Source organism: Poeciliopsis prolifica, unplaced genomic scaffold, assembly GCF_027474105.1.
Source record: "Poeciliopsis prolifica strain line A6 unplaced genomic scaffold, Auburn_PproV2 SCAFFOLD058, whole genome shotgun sequence".
NCBI classification, from domain to species: Eukaryota; Metazoa; Chordata; class Actinopteri; order Cyprinodontiformes; family Poeciliidae; genus Poeciliopsis; species Poeciliopsis prolifica.
Genome location: NW_026562433.1, coordinates 2,657,892 through 2,682,331, shown reverse-complemented (window position 1 = coordinate 2,682,331; position 24,440 = coordinate 2,657,892). Strand labels below are relative to the sequence as shown.

The 24,440-nt window shown below is 39.2% G+C and overlaps 1 protein-coding gene across 4 annotated transcripts in view; it reads left to right on the top strand.

Moving 5' to 3' along the window:
• Positions 1-24,440, top strand: part of arap2 (ArfGAP with RhoGAP domain, ankyrin repeat and PH domain 2) — a 130,900-nt gene that overhangs the window by 55,913 nt on the left and 50,547 nt on the right. For all 4 annotated transcript variants that reach the window (XM_055060298.1, XM_055060299.1, XM_055060296.1 and 1 more), the window contains 5 exons: positions 113-312; positions 5,312-5,397; positions 5,536-5,718; positions 11,135-11,309; positions 20,683-20,808. In XM_055060298.1, coding sequence (XP_054916273.1) covers positions 113-312; positions 5,312-5,397; positions 5,536-5,718; positions 11,135-11,309; positions 20,683-20,808 — 770 coding nt within the window. The remainder of the gene's footprint in view (positions 1-112; positions 313-5,311; positions 5,398-5,535; positions 5,719-11,134; positions 11,310-20,682; positions 20,809-24,440) is intronic.

Below are 24,440 nucleotides of genomic sequence, written 5' to 3'. Positions count from 1 at the left end.
CTGCCATTCTGCTAGTGGCTACTATGTTGTTTAATTGCTGTCTCAAATCAAATCAATATTTGTGAGGTTATGTGTTGGGGTCAGGGCTAAAGAAAAGAATTGATCGTTGCAGCTTTGTGGCAGACTCGGAACGGGAGAAGGAAGAGTGGGTTGAGGCGATCAAAGAATCGATCGCGGAGACGCTCTACGACTACGAAGTGGCGGAGAAGATCTGGTTCAATGAGGCCAATCGGAGTTGTGCCGACTGCGGCGCTTCGCAGCCAGAATGGGCGTCGGTCAATCTGGGTGTGGTCATCTGCAAGAAGTGTGCAGGTAAGAGGCATACTTATGGAACAAACTTTGAGCATGTTCTCTATTATCTTCACAAACGATTACTATTAAGCTTTCTGATGTGTCTCGACATATTTCATGTACACATGAAGGGGAGGTTTTATGTATCTTCCAGTGACATAGTGTCATTTTATAGCACGATCAAGTAACTATGTTACCTCCAGTGATATCGCCAACATGACTTAAAAGAGATTTGACTGTGTAATTTAATGTCCTAATTGGCCTCTGTCTCTTTAAGAAGTTCTGGTTCTTTCCATCCTTCTCCAACACTGCGTGGAATAATTTTGATGGGTGGGAATAACATCGTAATGTGATATAGAACTTAATGAAAAAAACTAATTACATGATAATTTCCCTTTAAAAAACGGTATAAAATGAAATGTAATGTTTCAGTACTTGACTGGTGAAGATGGTAGCAATGTTGCTTTGCAACAAGAAGGTTCAAATCCAGACCTGGGGTCTTTCTGCATGGGTTTTTTTTTGTTGTTGTTTTGTTTTATTTTTTTTTGTGTTTTCCTCAGGTACTTTGTGCTCCTCTCACACCCTGAAACATGGCTGTTCGGTTACTAGATTAGTGCTTGATTGATTGTACTTTGTGTTTAAAATCTCAATCCCAATATTAGCTATCATTATAACAACTTTCACTTTGAGTTCATAATTTTTTTCATTGTTAAATTACTTGCCAAACTTTTTCTGAGGTCAGCAGGTACTTCTTGTTTAATGACAGAAAGTTGATTTCCATATTCTCTTTATGCACTCAGGTGAAGACAAACATATGCTGGCTGGTGGTCCACATGCTGAAAAACAGAATACAGTTCACACAGAAAAATAAAACAAGCACTCCTATGCAGAAATCCTCCTACGTAAAACTTGAGTGTATCCATGTAGGTCCCTGTAGGTGAAGACCTCCCCTCTCACCACCTCGTATCTTCATCTTAAACGAGATAATAAGCAACAAAGTAAATACTTGCAATTGAAGGAGTGGAGTACTTATTAATGCCCTCCACAGTTGTTGGCAAAGATGTGAACAAAGTGCTGAAAATAATTTGTAGTTATGGAGACTTGATGACCCCAAGATGGTACATTTTGCTGCAGTCCTCCAACAGATGGTTATGTAAATTTCTTTTTTTTTATTGCTTGACCTGGTAAGATAAACTTTTCTTCTCCAGCCTGGTTGTTTTTAAAGTTTTAAAAGTTTAAAACTTTGTACTTTGACTGTCAATTTGAACAGGATTACGTGACCAGTTAGTTTATTCTAGTTATTTCTTAAATTATGAGCATCAATCTATGTTTGAAATGCTTGCACAACATGTTTTCCTGTTTCTTTTTCCCCCCCATGTTTTTTTTTCTAGTTTTGTATTGTAGAAACAATTATTTCTAGTAAAGCTAATCAGTGTTTTACTTTTTTTTCCCCATCATTTACCATGTCAAGCAAGTTAGTTTTTAGTCCATTAAAACTCTTCCAAGGTGATTTTACAAAAATATTAAATTGGTGCAACAGAAATATTGAGAAAAATCATAATTTCAATAATCTGAAAAATGTTGTGCACAACTTTCAGAGTCCTGGTACACTGAAAACATATGCAAGATTTCACTCACCTATTCTCTGTAAATGGGAGGTCTTAGGCCTCTGCTGACATGTAATCTGACCCCGGGGGTGTTTTGGGGAATAAAATCTCAGGTGATAAGCCACTTATGGGAGTTGGCGTCTGGCCTGTGGACTCTAATCTGTTTGGCAATGCCAGATAATTCAGATGAAATGACAAGAAAGATTCTGTGCAAGAACTTGGGGGATCCCAGGCTGCTACTTGACCTGCTAAACGTGATTAGAGTGAGAGAGACGGACGGAGTGGACACATCCCTCTTTCCACCTCCAGATTTCTTCCTGTCATACTTAATGCGATTCTTCACCTCGGCTGAGTAATTGGTACACATCAGATAGCTAACATCTTCTTTCAAACACGTCTAAATGGTTTCATTTGCAGAGGTGTTTAATATTACATTTTGCCGACACGCAGAGAGCAAGAGGGGGGGATATTTGCAGTTAAAGGAAGCGGCCGCGGTCTCCTGAAATTATCTTGTGGTCTGTTTGGAATACCAATGCCTGCTCATGCTTTTAATTAGGCCTCTTAAACTTTATTGTTAAAGACAAAAAAAGAGAGACACTAAACAAGAGGGAGAGGTAAGAAGTAATGAGAGCGCTAATGGGAAAAAAATGATACAAGATTGACTTTCCCCTTTTGTGCAAAGACGGAGTGAATCCTAATGGTGTGTAACGTCTCTCGTTGGTGTTGAAGAGTTTACTACTGGAGTATTTTGTCATAGTATAAATTGTGAATTTGTGATTATTCCTGATGCTTATTTTTTAGGAAATAAACATAGCCTATTTTTTTCTATGCTTCTTTTAGTCATCCTGTATAAAATCTGCCTGCTTGTTGCACTTTTTCTGGATTACTTCTTACAGTTCCAAAGTCTTCCCATTGTTGCAAATTAAGATTTCCTGTGTGGTACCAGTTTAACTCATGTGAGCCAGTTTGCTTGTTATTCTTCACTGTAACTCAGTCTTGCTGCTGCTTGGACACCGTAGGATGTTAGACCTGCTGCTACCCTCTCTAATGCTGCTGGTTCTCTTTAACGCAAGATACTACTTCACTGATGCCCAGCCTGGTCAATTGGCTCAACAGATTCTTCTGTCAGTTGTTGCTTTTTATTTGGTCTACAAGTATTAAATACACAGATTTTTCAACAATGTTTCAAATGTTTTTAAGTACAAAATTAAATAGACAAAAAGTTACATTGTAGGGAATTCTAATTAAGGTGAAAATATTACTTGACTTTTTCTTTGCCAACCCCCACTCTCCCCTAAAGATGAATTTGAGCTTTCATCTTTTGCACTCACCAGGTATAAACAAGTTTTCTAATGGAGATAGCGCCAATTAAAGAGTTTCACACTGCTACACTGATATGTAATTTCAACAAACCATGAGGTAGCTCATAAACATGTCCTTACTTAGTCACTGCCAAGATAATCTTGGGTTTTATCCATTACTAACTTGCCCCTCGTCGCCCACTGAAGGTGCAAAAGCCTTGAACTTGCTCCCTGCTCTGTTCTTTTGCACGAATCCCTGTGACAGTTTCTGACAGGAGGTGAAATAGTTGGAGGTGTTTGTCTGCTCTGTGTTGCTTTGGTTCCATGGGAAAGATGAAGACATTTACACTCAGCTTTTTATACAGAGACATCTCACTGCTTACCCGGAGGCTTGTGCATGCTTTTTTCAGCTTCATTAACTTTACACAAGTGAAAATGGTCCTGTGGTGTTGCACGGCCCAGTGGATGGTGCACTGATGTTGGAGTGCAGGCGGCTTCATGAGTAAAATGGCTTCAGTCCTTCACAGGTTAGAATGACAAACTCCGTCTGCATAGACCTTATTTGTCAAACTGCAGATCAGAAAGCCACTCGCAGTTTTATTTCAATGTTTCAAATTGTATTGATCAACCCATTTAACCAAAAATCATCTATTTATAGTCTATGTTGTAATCTTCAGAAATGATTATTTCCTCTGCTTTAATACACTACACGTGAAGCACACTCATCTTTCATCTCCACACAGAGAAACTCTCTACATTCAAGCTCAGAACTGTAATTAAACCCCCACTAATATTTGTGGGGGTGTAATTTGTGGAAATTAGCACTTCAATCACACACTTCCAGGCACCAATAAACTTTTGGCATAATTCTGGTTGGACGTTTCAGCACTCTTTTTGCCAGAATCGGATTAATTCATTTAAATAAATTTCCTGGCACAGACATGGCCCATGAATTTTCACCAGTGTTGATGCCGGAGCTTTGAGAAGGCCATTCTTAATGTCAGCCTAATCCTTCCCAAAGCCAATTTTAATGTGTTTAGTGTCATTGTGCCTCTTGGAACTACTTCTAAACACTGAATGTCAATGGATATCTTACATTTATTTACTTAAGTTGATCATTCAGACCGGTCCTTCTTAGCCCATTGGTTGGTTTGTGTTTAATTACAGCAGATCTAACCGCCTAGAGTACGACTAAGATAGTTTTTCAGAAGTTTTTCCACCATGATGTGGTGTAATAAAAAAGGATATAACTTCTGATATGTGTTTTTTATACTTGTGCTTGGTGTAATGATTGTGTATCTAATTTATCAATATACAAGATTATATCGCCAACATTCATTCGTAAGAAATTTGCCTCTAGACATCATCTCAGTCTAATAAAAGAAAGTGATGCCAACACCGAGGACTAGTTATCAAAAATGTCTCGCGACTAAAATTGTGATGTGACAAATAATTTAAAGTCTTCTTTTTCAGTCTGTGCCATCCAGAACTGTGTCAAGATGTCCTGTCACAGCTCACAGCCCCTCATTTTCATTCACAGCTGCTCCACTTCTGAATAGGAGACAGTAATGAGATCATGCCAAATCTAAATCTAAAATTATCCACCGTTACTCACAGGACAATAATTCACAGTCACACATACAGCATGCGTAATGTATTATGCATGTCCGCTCCGTCTTTGGCCACTAGCAACCCCAGAAGCCCCCCGCTCACCCAAATAAACAGGCCGACCAACAAACACAATGAATTACTCATGATTCATTAGCAATTAATGGTCCTCATTCTCTGCTTTCATTTCCAATTAGGGGAGCTGAGGGGACTAAATATGTTGTGTTGTGAGTGAGAGAATGAGCTCGCAGTCATGCTCCGTTTTCTCCGTCTTGTAACTGCCTGTTTATTGTTTACTCCATCACTGGCAGCATGTTTGTGCACGCTGAGCAGATTGTTGTGCATATATGCGTCTAATAATTTTGTCCTTTTATGTGAACTCCTCAGGAACTAAGGGATAACCTGGCAGCACAATGTTCTCAGCACATATTTCAGACCTATAAAAGATTTTATGAGCTTGTCTGTCTGTTTGCATTAATAATTGTGTGTCGCCATTTTTGCCAGGGCAGCACCGGTCCCTTGGACCAAGTTTGTCAAAGGTGCGGAGCTTGAAGTTGGACACCAGCATCTGGAGCAATGAACTTGTAGAGGTATTTCATAAAATTGATGCTGAAAAAATGTTTTTCCTTCTGAGTTATACTGTTGAACAGGAATACAAAAACAAAAACAAAAATGTCTAAATAAAGAGTTCACACATCAGTTCTCATCGAAACAAATTCACCCTGCAGCTTTTCCTGGAGGTGGGAAACCAGAATGCTAACAGTTTCTGGGCCGCTAACCTCCCCTTAGAGGAGGAGCTTCACAGCAGGGCCTCCACGAAGCAGCGCGCCACGTTCATGCGTCGGAAGTACAGAGAAAGGAAGTACAGGAAGGTCCTGGAGGACTTCAATGACCTGGAGGAACTCAATAAGGTGAGCGCTTCATGGGAATGTAGCAAAGAACAAACTCCAGGCGGCAGCAGCATGCAATTTTATATGCACTTTCTGATGGTCTAGTAAAGTCCTCAGTTTCCTCAGTTTGCATTTTAAGCAAAAAAAAACAAAACAAACAAACATCAAAAAACATGAATTTACTTTGTTTTTCTTATTTTGTTGTTAAGTAATAACTAATGGTACCCACCATAAATCTTGCAAAATTTTGTGAAATATAGAACAAATTCACACAGAAATGGTTCATCAGATGGAAGAATCGACCTCATTCAACGGTCTCCTCGTGCCTCAGATGCAAGTCATAAAAAGAAAAACCTTGGAGGTGGGAGGAGTTGAAGAGAAGAGAGTATAGAAGAAAACCTGGACCCAGGTCATTGGACAGAAAATCTCTTCCTTGGAATATGTGATTCTAAAATAAAACTGATGACTCTTAAATTTTTCTACAAATCTGCAGACAATTTTGAAGGACTCTTGGTCACATACCAGACTTCTTCTAAGTATGTCCATTTTTATACTTTTTAATTAATTAGTCGAAACGTATTCTTTGGCAATTTTTACTTGTAATTGCTACAGCTGCATGAAAACGTCTGTGAGACCGCTTTTTTTTGTTTTTGATCAGCCAGCATGGTGGACGCTGGACAGAGACAGTATCAGTATGTGTCAAATACAAATGTGCTTGATAACATTTTGCTCCTTGTTGGTGGACATCGTCTTTTTAAAGCCCTTTTTATAAGAATAGTTGTTCAGTTTTAATGCAGTGCATTTAGTCAGGCAGCAATCCTGCTGCAATACTTTAATTTATTGCTTTATAAATCTGGCCAATAGAGTGTATTGCATTCGCTTGAAGAGACCCATATTTCCTTGACCCCTGTGGCTTTCAGTAGATAGGGGCTTGATTCTTAAAAATCCGAATAGGAAATGTCATGGGTTCTAAATATAAGAATGTCAGTGCTGAGGCCTAAAAGTTCAGCTGCTGAAAACTGAGCCTTCTTTTAAAAAGTACACAAAGCAGTAAAGAAGTTTCCACCTGCCTCAGCATTTCCACAGATCAATCTGCTGGCATTGTTTTCTCCTATAGACCGAGGCATGAAAATGTCTAAGGGAGTGGGGCAATGAGCAAAAAGAAAGCAGGGGAAAGATTAACCAGCAAGCTGAGTGTAAAAGTGAATTAAGGTCTTCAACAAAAATGTTTTCATTTTTAAGCTTCTGCAGGACTGTGTGTGTGCATGTGTGTGTGAGAAAGAATGTGTGTGTGTTCACATTTGTGCTGCCCCACTTCAGTGGTGTGAATTTGCCTTCCCAGGAGTTTCTTGTACACTGTGAGTGTCAGACGAGGAACAAACTCAACAATGACATTGGAGAAATGGTGAAAGTGTGTGGTTATGTTTGCCATCTTCTGTCTTTCTATGCTGCGTCTCATAAGGTCCATACAGATTTACTAAGTATCAGTGTGTCATATTGGCGATGTTACCTTTTTTCATCACTCTGTTGCACTAGCCCTTTGTTTTGCACATTTATGTCAGGGCTTCATGGTGTCAAAAAGGATTTGTTTTTTTTGCATGTCATTTTGCCATCTGCATTCATCTGACTAGTAATGTGATGGAAACATTACCAGAAAGTCATTATAAAGAGTAAAAAGCAGAGGACCTGGTGCAGAGACCTGAGGAACACCAAGTGCAATATCAGTCATCTAGAAAAATCCATCACCTTCATTAACATGCTATTCTCCATTTCTCGAATACGCTTTTATACATTTCCTCATATTAGGCTTTAAAAAAAGGGTTAAATTATAATAACTTGACAATAACGCTCTTATGGTTAATCAAAGGCTTCCTTTTGTAGAAGAAAAAACAATCCCTAATACTCCACCATTGTCCAAGTTATCCTTCATAATTTGTGCAATTTTAGTCAAAAGGTGTTTCTAAAACTGTTTGGATAAAATTCTAAATTATTTGTTCATCATATGAAGAATACCCTCAGAGCCTGCTTAGATGAGATACATTTGTTTATATCAGGTAAGTTTGTTTCTTTTAATATCACACTGTTATTTGAGTATCAAGTGAATAGTTAAGATTATACTCTGTGACTTTGAATGAAATGCCAAGGGAAAGAGGCCTGAATCAGGGTATCAATTTGGAAATGGGATGCAGGCATAACACGTAGACCTAACATATTTTTAGATAAACAATATAAAAACTCATATACTCATCTTAAAACAGCAATTATGTAAAAAAGGGGAAAAAAAACGCCACAAACAAGGACACTGAGTCTAATCTCACTGGACAAGTTGTTCCACTTACGTGTCACATTTACTTACTGCTAGCATGAATATGAAACACTTAATGCTATATAAAACCTGCTCCTTTGGGAGGATTCTGGGGGATGGAGACAATAGCGTCAAATCTTCAGTGACTTTCATGCAGTTTTAGAATTGGTTTAGAAAGAAGGATTTCTTTTTTCATGCTTAAGGGTCACAGAATTCACAAAGCTTTGGGAAGATAAAGTTGACTCTGTCTAGATAATGGTTCCCACAGTCTAGGTAAGAATTTCATTTGCTCTAACCATTTTTCAGGTCTGCCTCAGTATGCACTAAGAAAAAAAAAAATCTTTTTTTTTTTTTTAAGAGATATAGTTACCTTATTTTGTTGCCTATGTAATATAAAAGTATGTCAGACATTAACCATGAACGCTGATAAATATAAGAAACAACAATTTTAGTAACCCTACAAAAAAAGTAGCATACTCTGAAACCGTCGTGTTTTATACCCTGTTCAGCCCCAAATGTGTTTTCTTCATCCCATTCTTTCGCAGTCCTTCTTAGTCTCATGTTCACCGTTAGGAGCTCTTATCCCATTGACCTCCACGGAGTCTCCGCAGACCACATGACCTAGAGATGGGGTGTCAGAGGAGCTTCTAATATCACTTTGCACACACACACACACGCACTCGCTCACACTCACTGTCTCTGGTGGCTACAGTAATTGCTGTGACACGGAAGGTCATTTCCAGAGACAATACAGAATAAGGCCGAGCTGCATGGGACTGGTTAGCCAACACCCGACCCCGTCCTGTGTGTGAGCGAAAGAGATAAAGACAGAATTAATTTTGCTTGTTGTTTTCCGACTGATGAAGATGAATCAGTGTTTGCAGAAGCAGTGCGGAGAGACACTTTTATCTCCATGAAGAGGCCCCTGTGTGCGTGGGTGGGTGGGTCTTATTGACGGGAGGACTTTTGTCTGCGTGTCTGTATGCACGGCCTCACCATACCCCCTCGCATTCAAGCAGATATTGCTTGTTTGTGGCAGATCGATTCAGCCCACCCGCTCGACCACGGGCGCGATGAAAGGCGAAGTTGTTAGTTGAAATTCCGCCATTTGCCACTCGACTCCTCTGTTGATCTACTTTGTCACAGGTCATTGAGCACAATGTCACATCAATTGACTGCACAGATGGAAAGAGACAGACGGAGGCAGAAAATATCTCCCTGGATCAGACTGTATTCTTTTGCTCCTTTTATCTGCTAATCTTAGCTCAATCAATTTGAGAAAAAAGTAACTCCTTTTAACAAACTGTCTACCTGCCCAGACATTCAACCTACTGTGCACTTAAGCCGCCTTACTTTGATGTTCAGAAAATATACAGAAATCTGTGAAGGTGTTGGGTGCATTCACGCCAGCTCCGTTTAGTCCACTCTAATCAAACTTGTGTTTGTTTGCCTTGAACGTCCTTTTTTGTTTGTTTTTTTTGGAGAGGAGTAGATACGCAGTCAAACTGATGTGGACCAAAAAACTAACTCTGGATCACCTATAAACCGAGATCCCAGATCAGCCGAAATGAACTCTGATGTGATTTGAATGCATATGTGAATGGCAAGTTTTGGATGCCAGTCCAGAGGCAGGAAGGGGACTATTGTGGTGGGCATTCTGATTAAACCCAACCAAAACAAACACGAGTCCAGCACAAATGACTTGTGGTCTTTCGCCAAAGACAAAAGGAAAACCCTACTTCCCCTAAAATCTGATGCTGCTCCAATTTTTGTTTACATTTTGTGAAGAAGGATGTTGCAATCAGTGTCTTCTTAAAGTGTTGTTATTGATGCATGAGGTTGAGGAAGAGTCAGTAAGTTGAATTGATGAATTCCATTGAGTAGAACCAAAATGCAGCTGCACTATAGTTCATGTTATCCTTAAGGGCTTGCAGAACAAATGGCACCCACAAACAGTTTGTGATCCCCTTTGTTTGCCTCTATCTTCCCTAAAGTGTTGTATCTTCTCATCTTAGCTTGGAGGGTGTTTCCTAACATGTTATTTCCTTTTGCTTTGCAACTATCTAAAAGAGATAGAAGGATGACACAGAGCTCTTTATTCTCAACAATAGCAATCAGATACCTGTCACCTAAAATGCTGCTTGTACTGATCAAGAAATTTTTGCTTTGAAATGTAACACTTCAAAGCAAAGTTAAATGGTGACAAAATATGAAAAGATTTGGGATTAATCTATAAATTTTCCAAAATACAAACATTTAGTAATTTTAATTATTCTGTATATTTTTTCCTCTTTGCTGAGTTAGGAGAGAGTAAATGTATCCATTTTTTTCAATATTACATATTTATGGAGGTCAGTGGGGAGTAGACATATCATTTGCCTCCTTGCTGTTGTTGGTATGTTCCTCAGATTCAAGCTCCATGTATTTTTCACACACAGAAGGAATCCCACATGATAGTCTATCCCTTAATGAAGTCTGTTGCTTTCCTGTTGCTCACTTCATTGTTTTTCACATCATTATTTCAGTATTTTTCCTCTCGGAAATTGTGCATTTCATTATAGTTAAAATGGCTCATTTGTACTGTTCTTATTTGCTATATTGCTTCTTTTCACCGGGATCAGAGCTTTAACGATTCCCACAGGCTGTATTAAAGTTTGATCATATTTTTACTTCTCTTTTGAGATCAGCGCAGGAAACTTAATTTCAAACTTTATGTGGTTTTCTGTTGCCGCTTTATAGACTCTTTGTCCGCTATCAACCAGGCGTTCCATCGCAGACCCACACACTAAAACAGAGAGCTGTTCCACCTACACTGAAACAAAAATATACTTGCCTTTACATAGATAGTTTCTTAAAATCCAAACTAACTCACTAATTTACCATTATGTTATTAAGCCAGGTAGGCAAATAATGTAGTATTTTAATTGCAAAATAAAGATCAGTCTCAAAAATCTGATTAAGATGTGGAAGGAAATGCATGCAGTTTTATTGGATCCGTTCATCTGAAATTTGTTTAGGCCCACTTACAAGGTGAGCTGTGAAAACATTTCAACGAGGAATATTCTATCGGTACCGCTGCAGAACTTTTAAATTGATAATTTCTTCTAATCAAACCTCTTTTCGTGTGAACAGGCACTGTGTGCAGCCGTGGTGTCATCTGACGTGCTGCAGACCATGGAGTTGGTGTTCAGTGGGGCGGACATCATGTGCGCCACCGGAGATCCAGTCTACTCCACTCCGTACCTCTTGGCTCAGCGTGCCGGGCAGAAGCTACAGATGGAGTTCCTGCATCAGAATAAACTATCTGGTAGGTTGCCGCTTTGAAATTGTGATTGACATTCCAGTAAAACTCAAAGGGTTAGGTTTCTACCCCATCTGTAAAAGCATTGACATGATGAGTGTTGGAAAAGATAACAAGGAATGCATAAATAATAGCAAATGATTAAAAAAATTAGATGCTCTGACCAAGTAGGGAACCTATTCTATTGGTTTCATAAGAAAGCATACGTGTGTTCATCTGAGTTTCTTACTATACGCTCTAACTACAGAGATATCAGCATTTATGTCTTAGTAAACCTTAATATTTATACTTTACAATGGTTTAGTTATTTATTTATTTGCTTGTTTTTTATTTCTTCCATTTTTTTTTCATGAATTGTGTTTTGGTGAGGAAATGTTATGTCCTCTGCTGGCACCATCCCAGCACAAGACCTTTATGGCGTGAACAGATGCCATAAATAGTGGCTAAACCACTAGTGAAACTTGATGCAAAAAAGTTTTTCCACGGTCACTATTTAACTCAGTGGAGATGCTGGGGCACAAAACGCAGCTGGGAAGCAGAAGAGCTGACAAAACCTGTGAACTGAGAGAAAAAAAAAATATATATATATATATATATATGTGGTGATATGAATCTTTTAAAAGATCTTGGAAGTAAAAGTTCAAGTTTGTCGTCAACCACTTCTGATGGCACACACATTTTGTATTCTTGATTTGTTAACGAGGCAGTCATGCTGCAAACTTGTTCTCACTACTGTTTGTGTTGGTACATTCACAGCACTATTCTTTTTTTTAAATGTTCACTGTGAATAGAAAACGAGGCCCATAAAAACCCACAAATTTGAAGCGAGGGAGTTTTAAGTTTAAAGGTCTGTCTCCGTGTTGCTGTCTCTGTCCTACCTTTTCCCCTAACACTCCTTTGTATTACCCACCTCCTGTTCGGTAGGCACGGCACAGACGTGGCTTCTTCCTGATGGGTGTGTTTTATTCGCGCTCTTCCACACGGGGACCCGTGATAAGAACAGATCAGATTAAAGGAGGCTGAGGCCGGGTGGGAGACTTTCTCTGGGACTGTATTTTACATAATTCATGTGGTGCATCTGTGTACACTCGCCGGCGCCGAGCCTGTTAGGGACCCACTAATTGCTAGCATGGGTCACCTGGTCACCAAGGAGATGGCAATTATCGGAGGTGTACTGAAAAATACACATGCAGAAAGGAGAAGAAGCTAACACATATTCCTGTGTATTAGCATGTCCATGTAAAATGTGTAGTCTGTGTGCCCGTTATAAGTTTGGAAGTTGCTGGACTTTGTCATTAAAATACAGATGACTATGGACCTAACCAGACTTTTGCTGTGGAGGCAGATGTCCAAATAAGCTAACATACTCTAGAAAGGAAGCAGTACCTGGGTCAGGAAGCCTAAATGTTCACTGAAGGACCGACTCCATTCTTGTCCAGATGTTGTTTCTGTTAGCTCACTACTTAGCAAGTGGTCCTAAAATAGATGTTAACCCAAGGTCAGATTCCTCATCTTGTTCAAGATAAAGATGTGAAGATCATGTATCAAATTTCACAACTCTCCAATTGATTTTTGTTCAGACTTGCAGCTTGTAGTAGTTATATTCATTCCCATCGCCGGAATTAAGAATGATGTTATTAAAAAAGCAGAGCAGAAAAAGTGAGCAGGAGACTGTCAAGGAGCACAGCCAAGACTTGACACTGGCATTATGTTTGGGATGCTGAACGAATGATAAAATCTGCAGCTTGAGATTAAGTTCTTGGGATGAAGATTTGTACAGAGATGAGTATGGATGCACAGATGTATGCCTTGGCATGCATACGTAAATATATGCATGCTTGCATGCATAAGTACTTACATAGTTAAATACAATTTTTCTGAGGAATTAAAGATGGATTTGGTTTTTAAAAAAAACGAGCAAAAACCCACTTTAAGATGGTGGGTGATCACTCCTTTGAAGTGGTAGAAGTGGAAGTTTGGACATTTTGTCAGTTTCTTACTAACTGCAGCAGTATAGATGGAGCCAGGAGTTTCTGATACGCCATAAGTAAAACAACATAAAAAAAAAGCCTAACTTGTGCAGATTTTGAGTTGAAGCAAAAAAGTATTTTGCTTGAACTTGTGTACACCACACTTACTACTAAATCTAAACTAATGAAGTTGAAAAAAAAAGCATTTCTTCAGAAGTGTAATTTTAAAGTTGCCATATCCATTGTCAGGATTTAACCAGAGGTGGAATACATGTTTTTTGTTTTCATTTTTCTATTGGAGTTGGTCATATGACCAAAGTGAGTTTCAACATACATGTTGAATACTATGACATTTTTATTTAAAGATGCAGCAAAACAATAGCTTTGCATGTTTCTGTATTTCGGGTGGCACTTTGCATACATAATCCACACTTTTGAGGTGGAAATTTCCATTTTGTTTTATTTTGTAAAATGCAAAAAAGTACCAAAAATGTAGCATCTGTAGTGAAAATGCTATTGTATCTCATCTGTCATTCCTTTTCTCCATCCAAAAATGCTACTACACAAACAATTTAAAAGTTTTTGAGACTTTTTAGTGCTATTGTAATGCTGTCATCTAGCTCACAATTAGTCTTTTAATTTACTTTTTAGATGCAACATCCTTTTTTCACTTAAAATTAAACATACCAAACATAAATACACCAATGTGTCAAGTTTAAGTCACTCAGCTTCTTATCAAGGGTTATAATAATGGTTTTAGGATAAATTAATCCCCTGCTGAAAGTCACTGGAAAGCACTGCATGTTAATGATAATCAACACTGATTCCAAACGTAGCATATAAGAACATTTCAGCAGTAAAATTACTCAAATTCATGCTGTCCTCTTTCAAAAACATCTCCATTGGAACACAGGAGAGGAGATTCATCCCATGTCCTCTGCAGCATGGTTGCTGAGAGAAGGCTGTTTAATTTCACTGTAGAAAGAAGCGGCGCTGTGAGAAGATTAAGCTTCCCAGAAAATACTGTCCAGATTCCCCCTGTTGACATTTCTCCACTGTTTTGTCGGACACATTGTCACATCAGACGCAGAGCTGTGGAAAGTGCCGTCTGCATTGTTCTCGTGCATGTGGGGCCCCCCGAGCGTGCAGACAGACTTCTGAAAATTTTCATTAAACAGAAATTGAACTTTTTTTCTTTTTTTTTTTCTCCCTCCCATCATTGGTGTTTGCAGCGTTATATTTGGCAGGATCAGGGAACAATTCAATACCCGCATGATGCCATCCCTGCTGCACAGCTCTGTGTTGACAGAAAGAAGATAGAATGAAAGTAGTCGCACAGCAGCCAATATTGAGGACAAAGCAGAGTTCAGACTTGTTCTGGAGTTTTAAAGAACTCTGCCTTGGGTTACAGCTGACTTTTTCAACCGGATAACAATTGCACACATGCTAGGTGACATAAGGGCAGATATGGATATTTGAGTTGTTTGCAATGGGGTATCGCTGTTTATGGCTGCGTGTTTGGATCTTTCCTCCATTCGGGTTCATCTTGTAAAACATGTTTTCACAGCAAGGGCTCTCTTCAGGGCTTCTTTCAAATACCACATAGCCGTTAACCAGACGCTATCTTAAAACAAAGCGATGACAAACATGGTCTTTTCCCAATCCCATGAGCCCCTGGGACAGCAGAATGAGCCAGCAATAAACAATCAGACACCATGAAGAATTGTCACTTCTCAACTAAACTCCAAATTGGGCTAGTATGCGGGAAATATCGTAGCCGCCTGTCTTCTCAGTGTGAATCACACTTTCAGTTTGTGGAAAGAAGAAGAAGAAGAAAAAAAAATGGAAAAGTAAAAATAGGAAGAAAAAAAGGCTCACCATGTCCCCCTTGGATACAGTGAATAAAAAGAAGGCTGTCAGCCTGCTTATTCCGGAGCCACTCTGCACCCGTTTCCCTCTGCAGCGGCTCATTTGTGACTCCAAAGTTAGGACTTCCACCAAATAGTGGAGCGTGGCCACTTCATTAGCTTCTTCTTTCTGAGCAAATGTGAGTACATGCACGCAGTCCTCGACGGCCCCCCTACTACCCGCCCACACCTGTTTGCCTGAAAGTGCCATGGGAGACGGTCGGAGCGTGTTCATTTGCATATTACCATCCCAGATTCTATTTAAGAAAGCCAATTGCAGCTCTCCGAGGCTATGTGGTTTTGCATTTTCGGAACCCCAGAGGCTAGCCTCTATGATGGGCTCGATCCCTTATTGTCAAAGACTTCCACTGTGGTGGTTTCTTTTTCATTTTAAGGTTCTTTTTTTTATTTTGTTGTATGCAGCGTCTTTCCATGTGTAGACATGGAGAGGCCACATAGACTATATGAAAGACGAGATCTATTTGTGTTAATGCTGCTATGCCTAGCTAATTTAACTTTAGGAAAGTTTCACAGTTAAGTTATTGAGAGCTTTTCCCAAATGAATTTTATTTTATTTTTTTTCCTGCAACTAGTTTCCTACTAAACATTCACTAAGAGTTGAATGTTTCTACATGAAATTTTAATTATTTTAGCACTTCTAGATCTGAATTAGGAGCTGCACGATGGTGTGGTTGTTAATAAGGTTGCCTTGCAGCAAAAAAGGTCAAAGGTCAAACTTTGAGAATCAAGTAATATGTTCTTCCAACTTCAAAATTTTGCACTCTGTTTTTTGGATCATTGCATCAAACTTTAATAAAATAAGTTTTGCTACAATGGAAGAAAAATGAAAATTCTAAATAACAGGTTCAGGAGGGAACGGTCACCTTGCAAAACTTTTTTCCAACTAAAAGCTGCTTGCAATCTTCTAATTGAGAATGTTAATATGTCCACAGGCTAAAAAGCTCAACACCTCGACCTCTTTCCTTGCCGTCTTATGCGCACATTGCCGTTTTCACTCATCTTCTGCCTCTGCCATGCGTTATTATCTCTACCCCTCCTGCGTTTGTTGTCTGTTTGTGCCGTCGTTTACTGCATGTCTGGGTGTAAATGCACAAGTGCGAACAAGCTCCTCTGATTACCCCCGCTGTCCACTGCCCGTTGAAGCTCGCTTTGTAACTGCAGCCGTGGGCAAGCAGATGGCTAATTGAGCACTCTGTCATGTCACCTCCCTTCACAGGGGAGTGAGCCAATCAGCATGGGCCAGACTCCTCCACTGCTGCCCCCGCAGACAACACAGTCCCATCCTAACAGAGTCCAGCTTTAGGGGCCCAGAGGGGTTGTTAAGCATGCTCACAGAGAGAGGCTTGTTACAACTGATACAGCATCAAGCCACTGGCTTATTTACATTCTGTCAACCTGAGTGGTTGGAAACACTTCAGTTTGCGTGTGTGTGTGTGTGTGTGTGTGTGTGTGTGTGTGTGTGTGTGTGTGTGTGTTACACTCACTGTGTTGCTGTTTTATTCTTAAAAGCTGGCATCTCATTCTGCAGTGCTGAGAAAAGGGTCTCCTAGTTTTTGTGTTATTCTGTTTTTTTTCACACTTGTTTCAGAATTAATATATGGCTCAGAAGGATAGCTTGAGTAAATGCTTAGCTACTTTAATAATTGAAACCAGAGTTTAAATGATTTCATTCATAATGCAAAAAAAGTTATGCAAGCCAAGCTAGGCTTTTACAACAATCTAATTGCTAAACTGGTTAAATTAAAGGTTAAACGTGATTAACCACATTTGTTTTTGTTCAGACTGCCATCCCTATTGAAAGCCTGAGCTGTAAAATTAAAATGCCTACTAATTTGAAGATGTCTGACAACATGAAGTAGGCCAAGCACTCTTGAAAAGGAAAACATCATGCCATAATCTAAATAAATTAGAACATAACAGATCGTCCCAGAAGTGAACTTGACTTTGAAATTGCTCAAAAAGAAATTTCAGAAAGGCTTGTAAGACGAGTCTTCCAAAAGGTCACAAAATTACCAAGAACAACATCCAAAGTACTGTAGGTCTCACTTCCACTTACTGAAATTTTTGTGTTTGTGATTCAACAATAAGAAAGAGGCTGGGCCAAAATGGCATCCATGGGAAGAGTTTACATTGTCACAAAAACTCTGATTGTCCCCAAGACTTGGCCAAATAGTTGTCAGAAACACTCTTTGGAGATTTTGCTCCACATTGACGTGATGGCATCACACATTTACTGGATTTTCATCTGCACATCCATAATGCAAATCTCCCTTTCTGTCAATTCTCAAAAGTCCTCTAATGGACTGAGATCTGGTGGCAGTGGAGGCCATTGGAGTCGACTAAACTCATATTCAACATCAACAAATCAGTTTGAGATGATGTCAGCTTTGTAATGTGGTGCATTATCCTTCTGGAAGTTGCCGGCAGTAGATGGGTATACTCAGGTCATAAAGGGACTAGCTTGGTCATCAACAATACCGGGAAGGCTGCGGTGTTTAAACGATTCTCAACTGGTACTAAACAGCCCAAAGTGTGCCAATAAAATTTCCCTCACTCTGTTGCACCGCCATCCTGATGCGTTGATACATGACAGGATAGGTCTATGTTTTCGAGTTATTTTCTGAAAATCCTGACCCATCTGAAATGTACTCATTAAACCATACAAACATGTTCTTGTGCAGTTTTGATGACTCTCTCCATGTAATAGATTGATCAACGATTTATGACAAAAAAACAAACAAAACGAAACTGGTCTGTGAAAGTATATTTACCTACTTTGGCTTTCGGAGTTGAAGCTTCCATCAGATCTAACACAATAACATCCAAGGCTAAAATGCAACAAAGCTACACTTGATCTGACAAAGCATTTTTGTCTGTGTGGCACCATTAAAACTATTTCTTTTGTACTTTTATATAGGATGGCGCAAGAAGTCACGACTGTGATTGACGGACATTGTTCTGAATCTAAATTCCGCTTTCTTAAGTTATTCTTTAATGCTTAAATGTTTAGGTTAGTTATGTGATATAAAAGTAAGTGATTAGATATAATAAAAAGTGCTTTGCTGTAAGTTTGTTCATATGATTTCTGCTAATTAATTTGACATAATGAAACCACATACAGAACAAAGACAATAGGGCCTCAATAAATGGACAGATTGTTTTTCTCCACTGAATGACGTGTGGGCTTGAAACGAGGCGTCGAAGGGGGGGAAATGTCGATTCAATCAAAACTGGTTTCAATTAAAGTTATTTTACCTGGCCTGATGAGAGAGCTGGAGGTGCTCAAGATAAAATCTGTAAGATATTACCAAGGCTTGGGCAGAAAATTGGACCTTGGAATGAAAGCTAATTGAATTTGAGAATGATAAGACTGAATGTGGGGAGCTCTTAAAACTAGCGAGAAAGAATGAGTGGAAAGAGTTCAGATTAAGGAGGGCAAGATTGGAATGCTTCTTTTCTCTGATGGGCACAGAAGAGAGTAAAAGTCATTTTTTAAAAGATTGAGTGCATGGAGAAATGCTCTCTGAACATCCTATCCTTGGCTTTGCAAAAGTAGGATAATGTGACAAAGTCATGACTAAATTAAACAGAACCTTGTATGATCACCTTTATGCTTCTTGTGATTAAAAAGTCAGTGCTGTGCTGATTTTTTTTTCAAGGCCCACTGGGAAAAAGAAAAAGTCTCCACATGGAGGTCAAAGCTTTGGTTCAAGAACAGTAATCAGGAATCTGGTGGGGATACATTGCTTTGCTTTAGGGTAAGTCAGGAGTGGACAAACATAACAAGGCTAGTCCTCAAAATTCTGCTTTTTTTCGGTTGAAGGACATTTGTTTTGTCTGAGTACATAACACTTATAAAACAGACAATTTAGAAAAGTGCTATTTTATGATTAATTCATATTAGACAAAAAAAAATGGGCAGAAACAAAGGGGGGAGAAATACAGCCACAGTTCCCAGGGTCAGGATTTGCATCAGACACACACATTTAAAATGTCAACCCTTAACAGATTTAGACCAACTTATTTCTTCTGTATCAAGTAACATTAACGTTGTTTCGGAGTGTCCAGCCAAAGTCTCAAATTGAATCTGACGTGAAACCCGAGGAGGGAGCAAATAGGCCTTTGATTAAAACCAAACAAACAAAAAAACAAAACTTGAACTGATCACAAATAAAAATGGAAAAATGCAATGTGCTGGTCAGCTATTTTAAGAAGAATTTGACTGTTGTAATCAATGTTCCCTCTAAGCTGCGCGCCTGCGCAATCGCGCACTGCTCACATATTCTCAGCGCACAAGAAAATCTATGTAGCGCATAAAATAAAGTCCAACGTAAAGTGGACATTGAGCTCTGACATCAGTTTTGACGATGGATCAATGAAAAAAAAAATTCCGTACTACTTTGCGATCGAACTCAGTGAGTGACAGGAATCCAGCCAATGATACGATACGGTTCACTTTCGCTACGCAGCCAATCAGCATATGCTGATTGGCTGTGTGTACGTGGGTTACGTGCCTTGGTCATATGCGCCATGCAGGTGAGAATAGTGCGGTAGAGTTAAGAAACGTGAAAGCCGTCACCTTATCATGTCTACGTGGGACATCCACTCACCAAGCCAAGTAAAAAAAAAAAAAGAAATGCACTTCTTCTAAGATCAAATGGAATCAAATCAAATGAAAGGAATGTTCTGCATTTGATATTGAAATGTTGAGTTCAGACTTTTGACTATGGATAAGCAGACATTTGTACACTGGCAAAGAAGTATGAGGCCATTCTCCTCCACCCACAGATTATGGAGGCCATTAACAGTCAATATGCTGAATTCATGAACATAAAGCAAGAAGCAGACTGACCATCAACCTGGGCTAAGTGTACAACCACTGGAGAAGTGAGAAGAAGTGAGAAGGGCAGATGTGAAAAAAATTGTAATTAAATATTTTAATTGTGATGCAGAATTTATACTGCATCACAAGCTACAGAAAACATTTCATTGTGCAAAATGTGAATGTTTTAATATGAACAAACATTTATGTCTGAAAGGTGTAATGTCTCATTTCTCACCCTGGCTGAAGCAGGACTCTTACTAGCATGCATCTCATGAACAGCAATGTTTCATTTTCTTTTTTTTATTTTAATTGAGCAAATCACTTAAATTAAAATCAAACGAATGAAAATTGCTGATGTAATTTGATTTTTTAAATAAGCCATGCAACTTTCTATGATCCCAGATTTATGATACTTGTGTGTGGCCACACCGTGTACACTGATGATGCTCACAGTGGTCCTCAGTGTGCCCAGGAAGCTTGTGTGTATGCCCAGACACATGAACAATTAGAGGGAACATTGGTTGTAATGCTGAAAAAGATTGTTTCTTTGATCATTGAGATTGATTTTTGGTATGCCAATGTACTTTTTTTTTTCTTCACAAAAATTTCTATTACTTTTACGCACAAACATATTAAGCAAATTTGTCTCCTTGTAGATTTCCCAAGGCTGGACCAGTGGTCAGAGAACGCTTCACTGCCTGATGTGTCCGTCTTCATGGACGGCTTTCTCTATGTCTCGTCTGTCCCAGCTAAGACGATACCGGATCGCCGTGGACGAGACGGTGAGTTCAAACGTCATTAAATAAAAGAAAAAAACAAAAAACCATGACAAGCCCAATCAATGCATCAATCCATTTGCAAGCAATTTAAGCTGCACGTTTGTCAAAGGTCTCCTTTTGTTAAGCGCTGGTCAATCAATGTCAGTGTTTCAACTGTCAAACCGCCAATCGTTCAATCCACTCAGCAAACAGTCAAGTCAGAACGATCAATGGATTTGTCTTTGACATGTGCTCTGCATGGCCTTCTGGGAGGTCTTGTCTGACAACTGCATGTAAGACGAGGCACAAGGTTAATGATGGTCTGCCGAGAATAAGATTTAGAACACATTTGAAGTATTTTCTTTTGGTAGGGGATCCCATCAACTTCTGAGTTCTCCTCCCTTTGTCCTGGAAAACAGAGTGAAAGTTTTCCGACCCAGACTCCTCAGCTGCTTCAGGTACACACCCTGCCTGTGCAACATTCCCACAACTCCAAACAGCTGGAGCATTGCTGGACCCCTGGGTAATTAGCACAAGGAAGCAGCATTGGGCGCTCCCTCAGGGAATGGTTGCTATTCAGAGGGCTGAGGACTGGGATGAGGAATTGAAGGATGTAAGGAAGGTGAAGCAGTACCTGCCACTTGAGCGAACAGAGGCTCCTTCATATTGAGCCATTCGTCTCTATTCCCTTCACCTCACAGCCCCTCAGCTCTCATTGGTGGTTGAACATGCCAACTAATGAACAGAGCTGAGGTCTGGGAAATTGCTTCTTACAGGGAACCGGGATAAATTTTATCCAAGTATCTCTCGAAAATCTCATTATCTGTGGTAATGAAATTCGATTTGAGTTTACTATTTAAAAGGTAGTTTCAGTTTATTGAAATATGGCTCTTTATATTATAGTTTTTAGCCATCATTTACTTTGGGGAAAAATGTGTACTCTAATTTCAAATGTAACAAAATTGGGTTTCTTTAAAGAACAGATTTTCAGATTGATCTCTATCTATCTATCTATCTATCTATCTATCTATCTATCTATCTATCTATCTATCTATCTATCTATCTATCTATCTATCTATCTATCTATCTATCTATCTATCTATCTATCTATCTATCTATCTATCTATCTATCTATCTATCTATCTATCTATCTATCTATCTATCTATCTATCTATCTATCTATCTATCTATCTATCTATCTATCTGTATAAATATATGTGCCTCATTTGCACTTTCTCCCTTTCAAACTCAGCAGTCTTGATTAAATCTTACTGATTGACTTAATCTGAACTTGGAAATTGTTTTAAGAACAATAAAGCATCTGTTCTGAAATGCTAAAGCCAGTGGTTTGTACAGATATATTGCCAGGCTCACAACAATATTTCAATTAAAGGGAGAGAAGGGCACTTGGGGTGTGTGCAAAAGCTTTACATAGACCATTCCATGCGGGTATTTAACTTTTACTTTTCATTTAGTGTTTTTGAAATGACTCGCAAAGCATTGCATCTGCTTTGTTAAAGGCCATTCTGTTCACCGTTGTCCTTTTAGTACCTCTTGCATCTGCATGAGCTCCTTTGAAGGTTCAACCTATAAAACATTTTATTATTTCATGTATTATAGAAGACTTTGCTTTTGTGCTCTACTGGCACTCTAACTGCAGCTGCTGCTGCTGAAAAATTCAGCAGGGTCGGGGTTCAAAACAGGAAAACTCAACGTGCTCCAACTTCGTCAATGAAAAAAGGGGAGAACAGCCGGGGCTGCGTGAGCACGGACGGACGAGGTATTTTTGAATGTACCGCAGGATGCTGTTGGCTTCAGAGGCTAATGGTTTGATTCTCTATAGATGTGCCTGAGTGCTTAATAATTCATAGTGTGAATACGACTTAATGAAAGCACTGCTTTAATGTGCCATAAGCTATTATTTGGAGGCAGCTCAAGCTAGTGTTTTGTTTGTTTCTAGTGCAAACTTTACAAATGCACCAAAGTGACATGCAATTGATGTGGATGAGGAAAGCAATTATTTTTCTTGCCTGGTGGTAAAAACATGTTGTACTCCTCCAAACTCAATACTTTTGCAACATTGACTCCAGCAGTGCAGACAGTTGATTCCTGCCCCAGTGAAATCGTTCCCAATGGACAAGAAAAAGAAGGGGATCGCATTTAAACGGTCCGTCTCTTTTGTGCATTTTCTTCCCGGTGCCAGAGTCATTTTGAGGAGGTAAAGAGAGGCGGCTTGGAAGTCGCTGTCTGATATGGTGACTGGCACTGAGGAAATGGCACGCATAATTTCTGATTAGCTTTTGTCTTTTCCTCATCAGCGGTGCCCTGCCTTCGCCTGCAGCCGTAACTCACTCGCTTCCGTGGAGACGTTGAGGAATGGAGGGCTTGTGGATAGAAAGTCAAATTATGTTTTATTGAGCCCGTATGAACAATTCAATTGCTTTTTTCATTTGCAAACTTTGAATCCGGGTCTTCCATAACGAGACAAATCTTCTCTGTGGTTTATATTCAGATTTACTTTTCAAACTGTGAGTGGATTTTATTCTGCTTTACATTGCCTTGCAGAAGTATTTATCCTCCTTCAACCTTATGCTGCACGTACAGCCTCATTTTAGGTACGTCTTCACCCTCATTTCTCGTCGAGGGATTTAAATTTTTGCCCAATTTTCTTTGCAGTATAATTTTTTCATACTGGACACCAGGTGTCTATAAACATACGTTTTCTAGATGTTTGATTTGATTTAAGTCTTTTCTACACTGGACTGTTATAACATGGGAATCTGCTTCAATTTGAACTACGTTATTGAAGATTCAATAGCATATTCAGCATTATTATCCTGCTGAAGGGTGAGCCGCATCAGTTTCAAGTCTTCTAAAAGCTTTTCTCACAGCTTCTCTGTTTCAGCGTAAGAAAAGAAGCCGCACCGCATGGTGCCGTCACAACCATATTTCACCATGCAGGATGTTGTGCTCGAGGTGATATGCAGTGTTTTGTCCACAACACTTCAAATGTACTCCATGAAGTTCAGTTTTGGTTTCATCTGACCTGATTAGATTTGTTTCACATGATTGGTGTGTCTCCTGAATAGGTTCTAGCAAACGTCGAATGACTTTATTTCAGAAATGGCTGTTTTTCTGTTTACCCTTCTATGAAAGCCATCTTATGGGTGCCAAAGTCATGGTGGTCCGGTTGAAGGTTCTCTGTGACGTCTGCAAATCGCGAGATGAAGTTTTATAACCCGAGCCTGCTTAAACATCTCCACAGCTCCATCCGTGACCATGTCTGCTGTGTTTTTTGGTTTTCATAATGCTTTTTGTTCACTAATGTTCTCTTACAAACCTCTTAGGTGTTCATAGAACAGCTGTGTTCAAGGAATAGAGTCTATTAATCAAAATCAAATTACTAATTAGGTCACTGAAAGAATTTAGTAGCTATCAAGAGGCATAAGAGTAAAGGGCTCAATTCCAAGTGCCTTACTTTTTTTAATTTGTGAAAAATGCCAAAACATGTGTTATTTGCCTTCTCCTGCATAATTATGAACTGTTTTGTTTTGAACTGTGGAGCTTGTGATAATAACATGTACATAAAATATGCAACTTCCATTCATTTTTGCAACGTTTAGACTGAGTAGAGTAGTATTGTAGGTTGAAATACA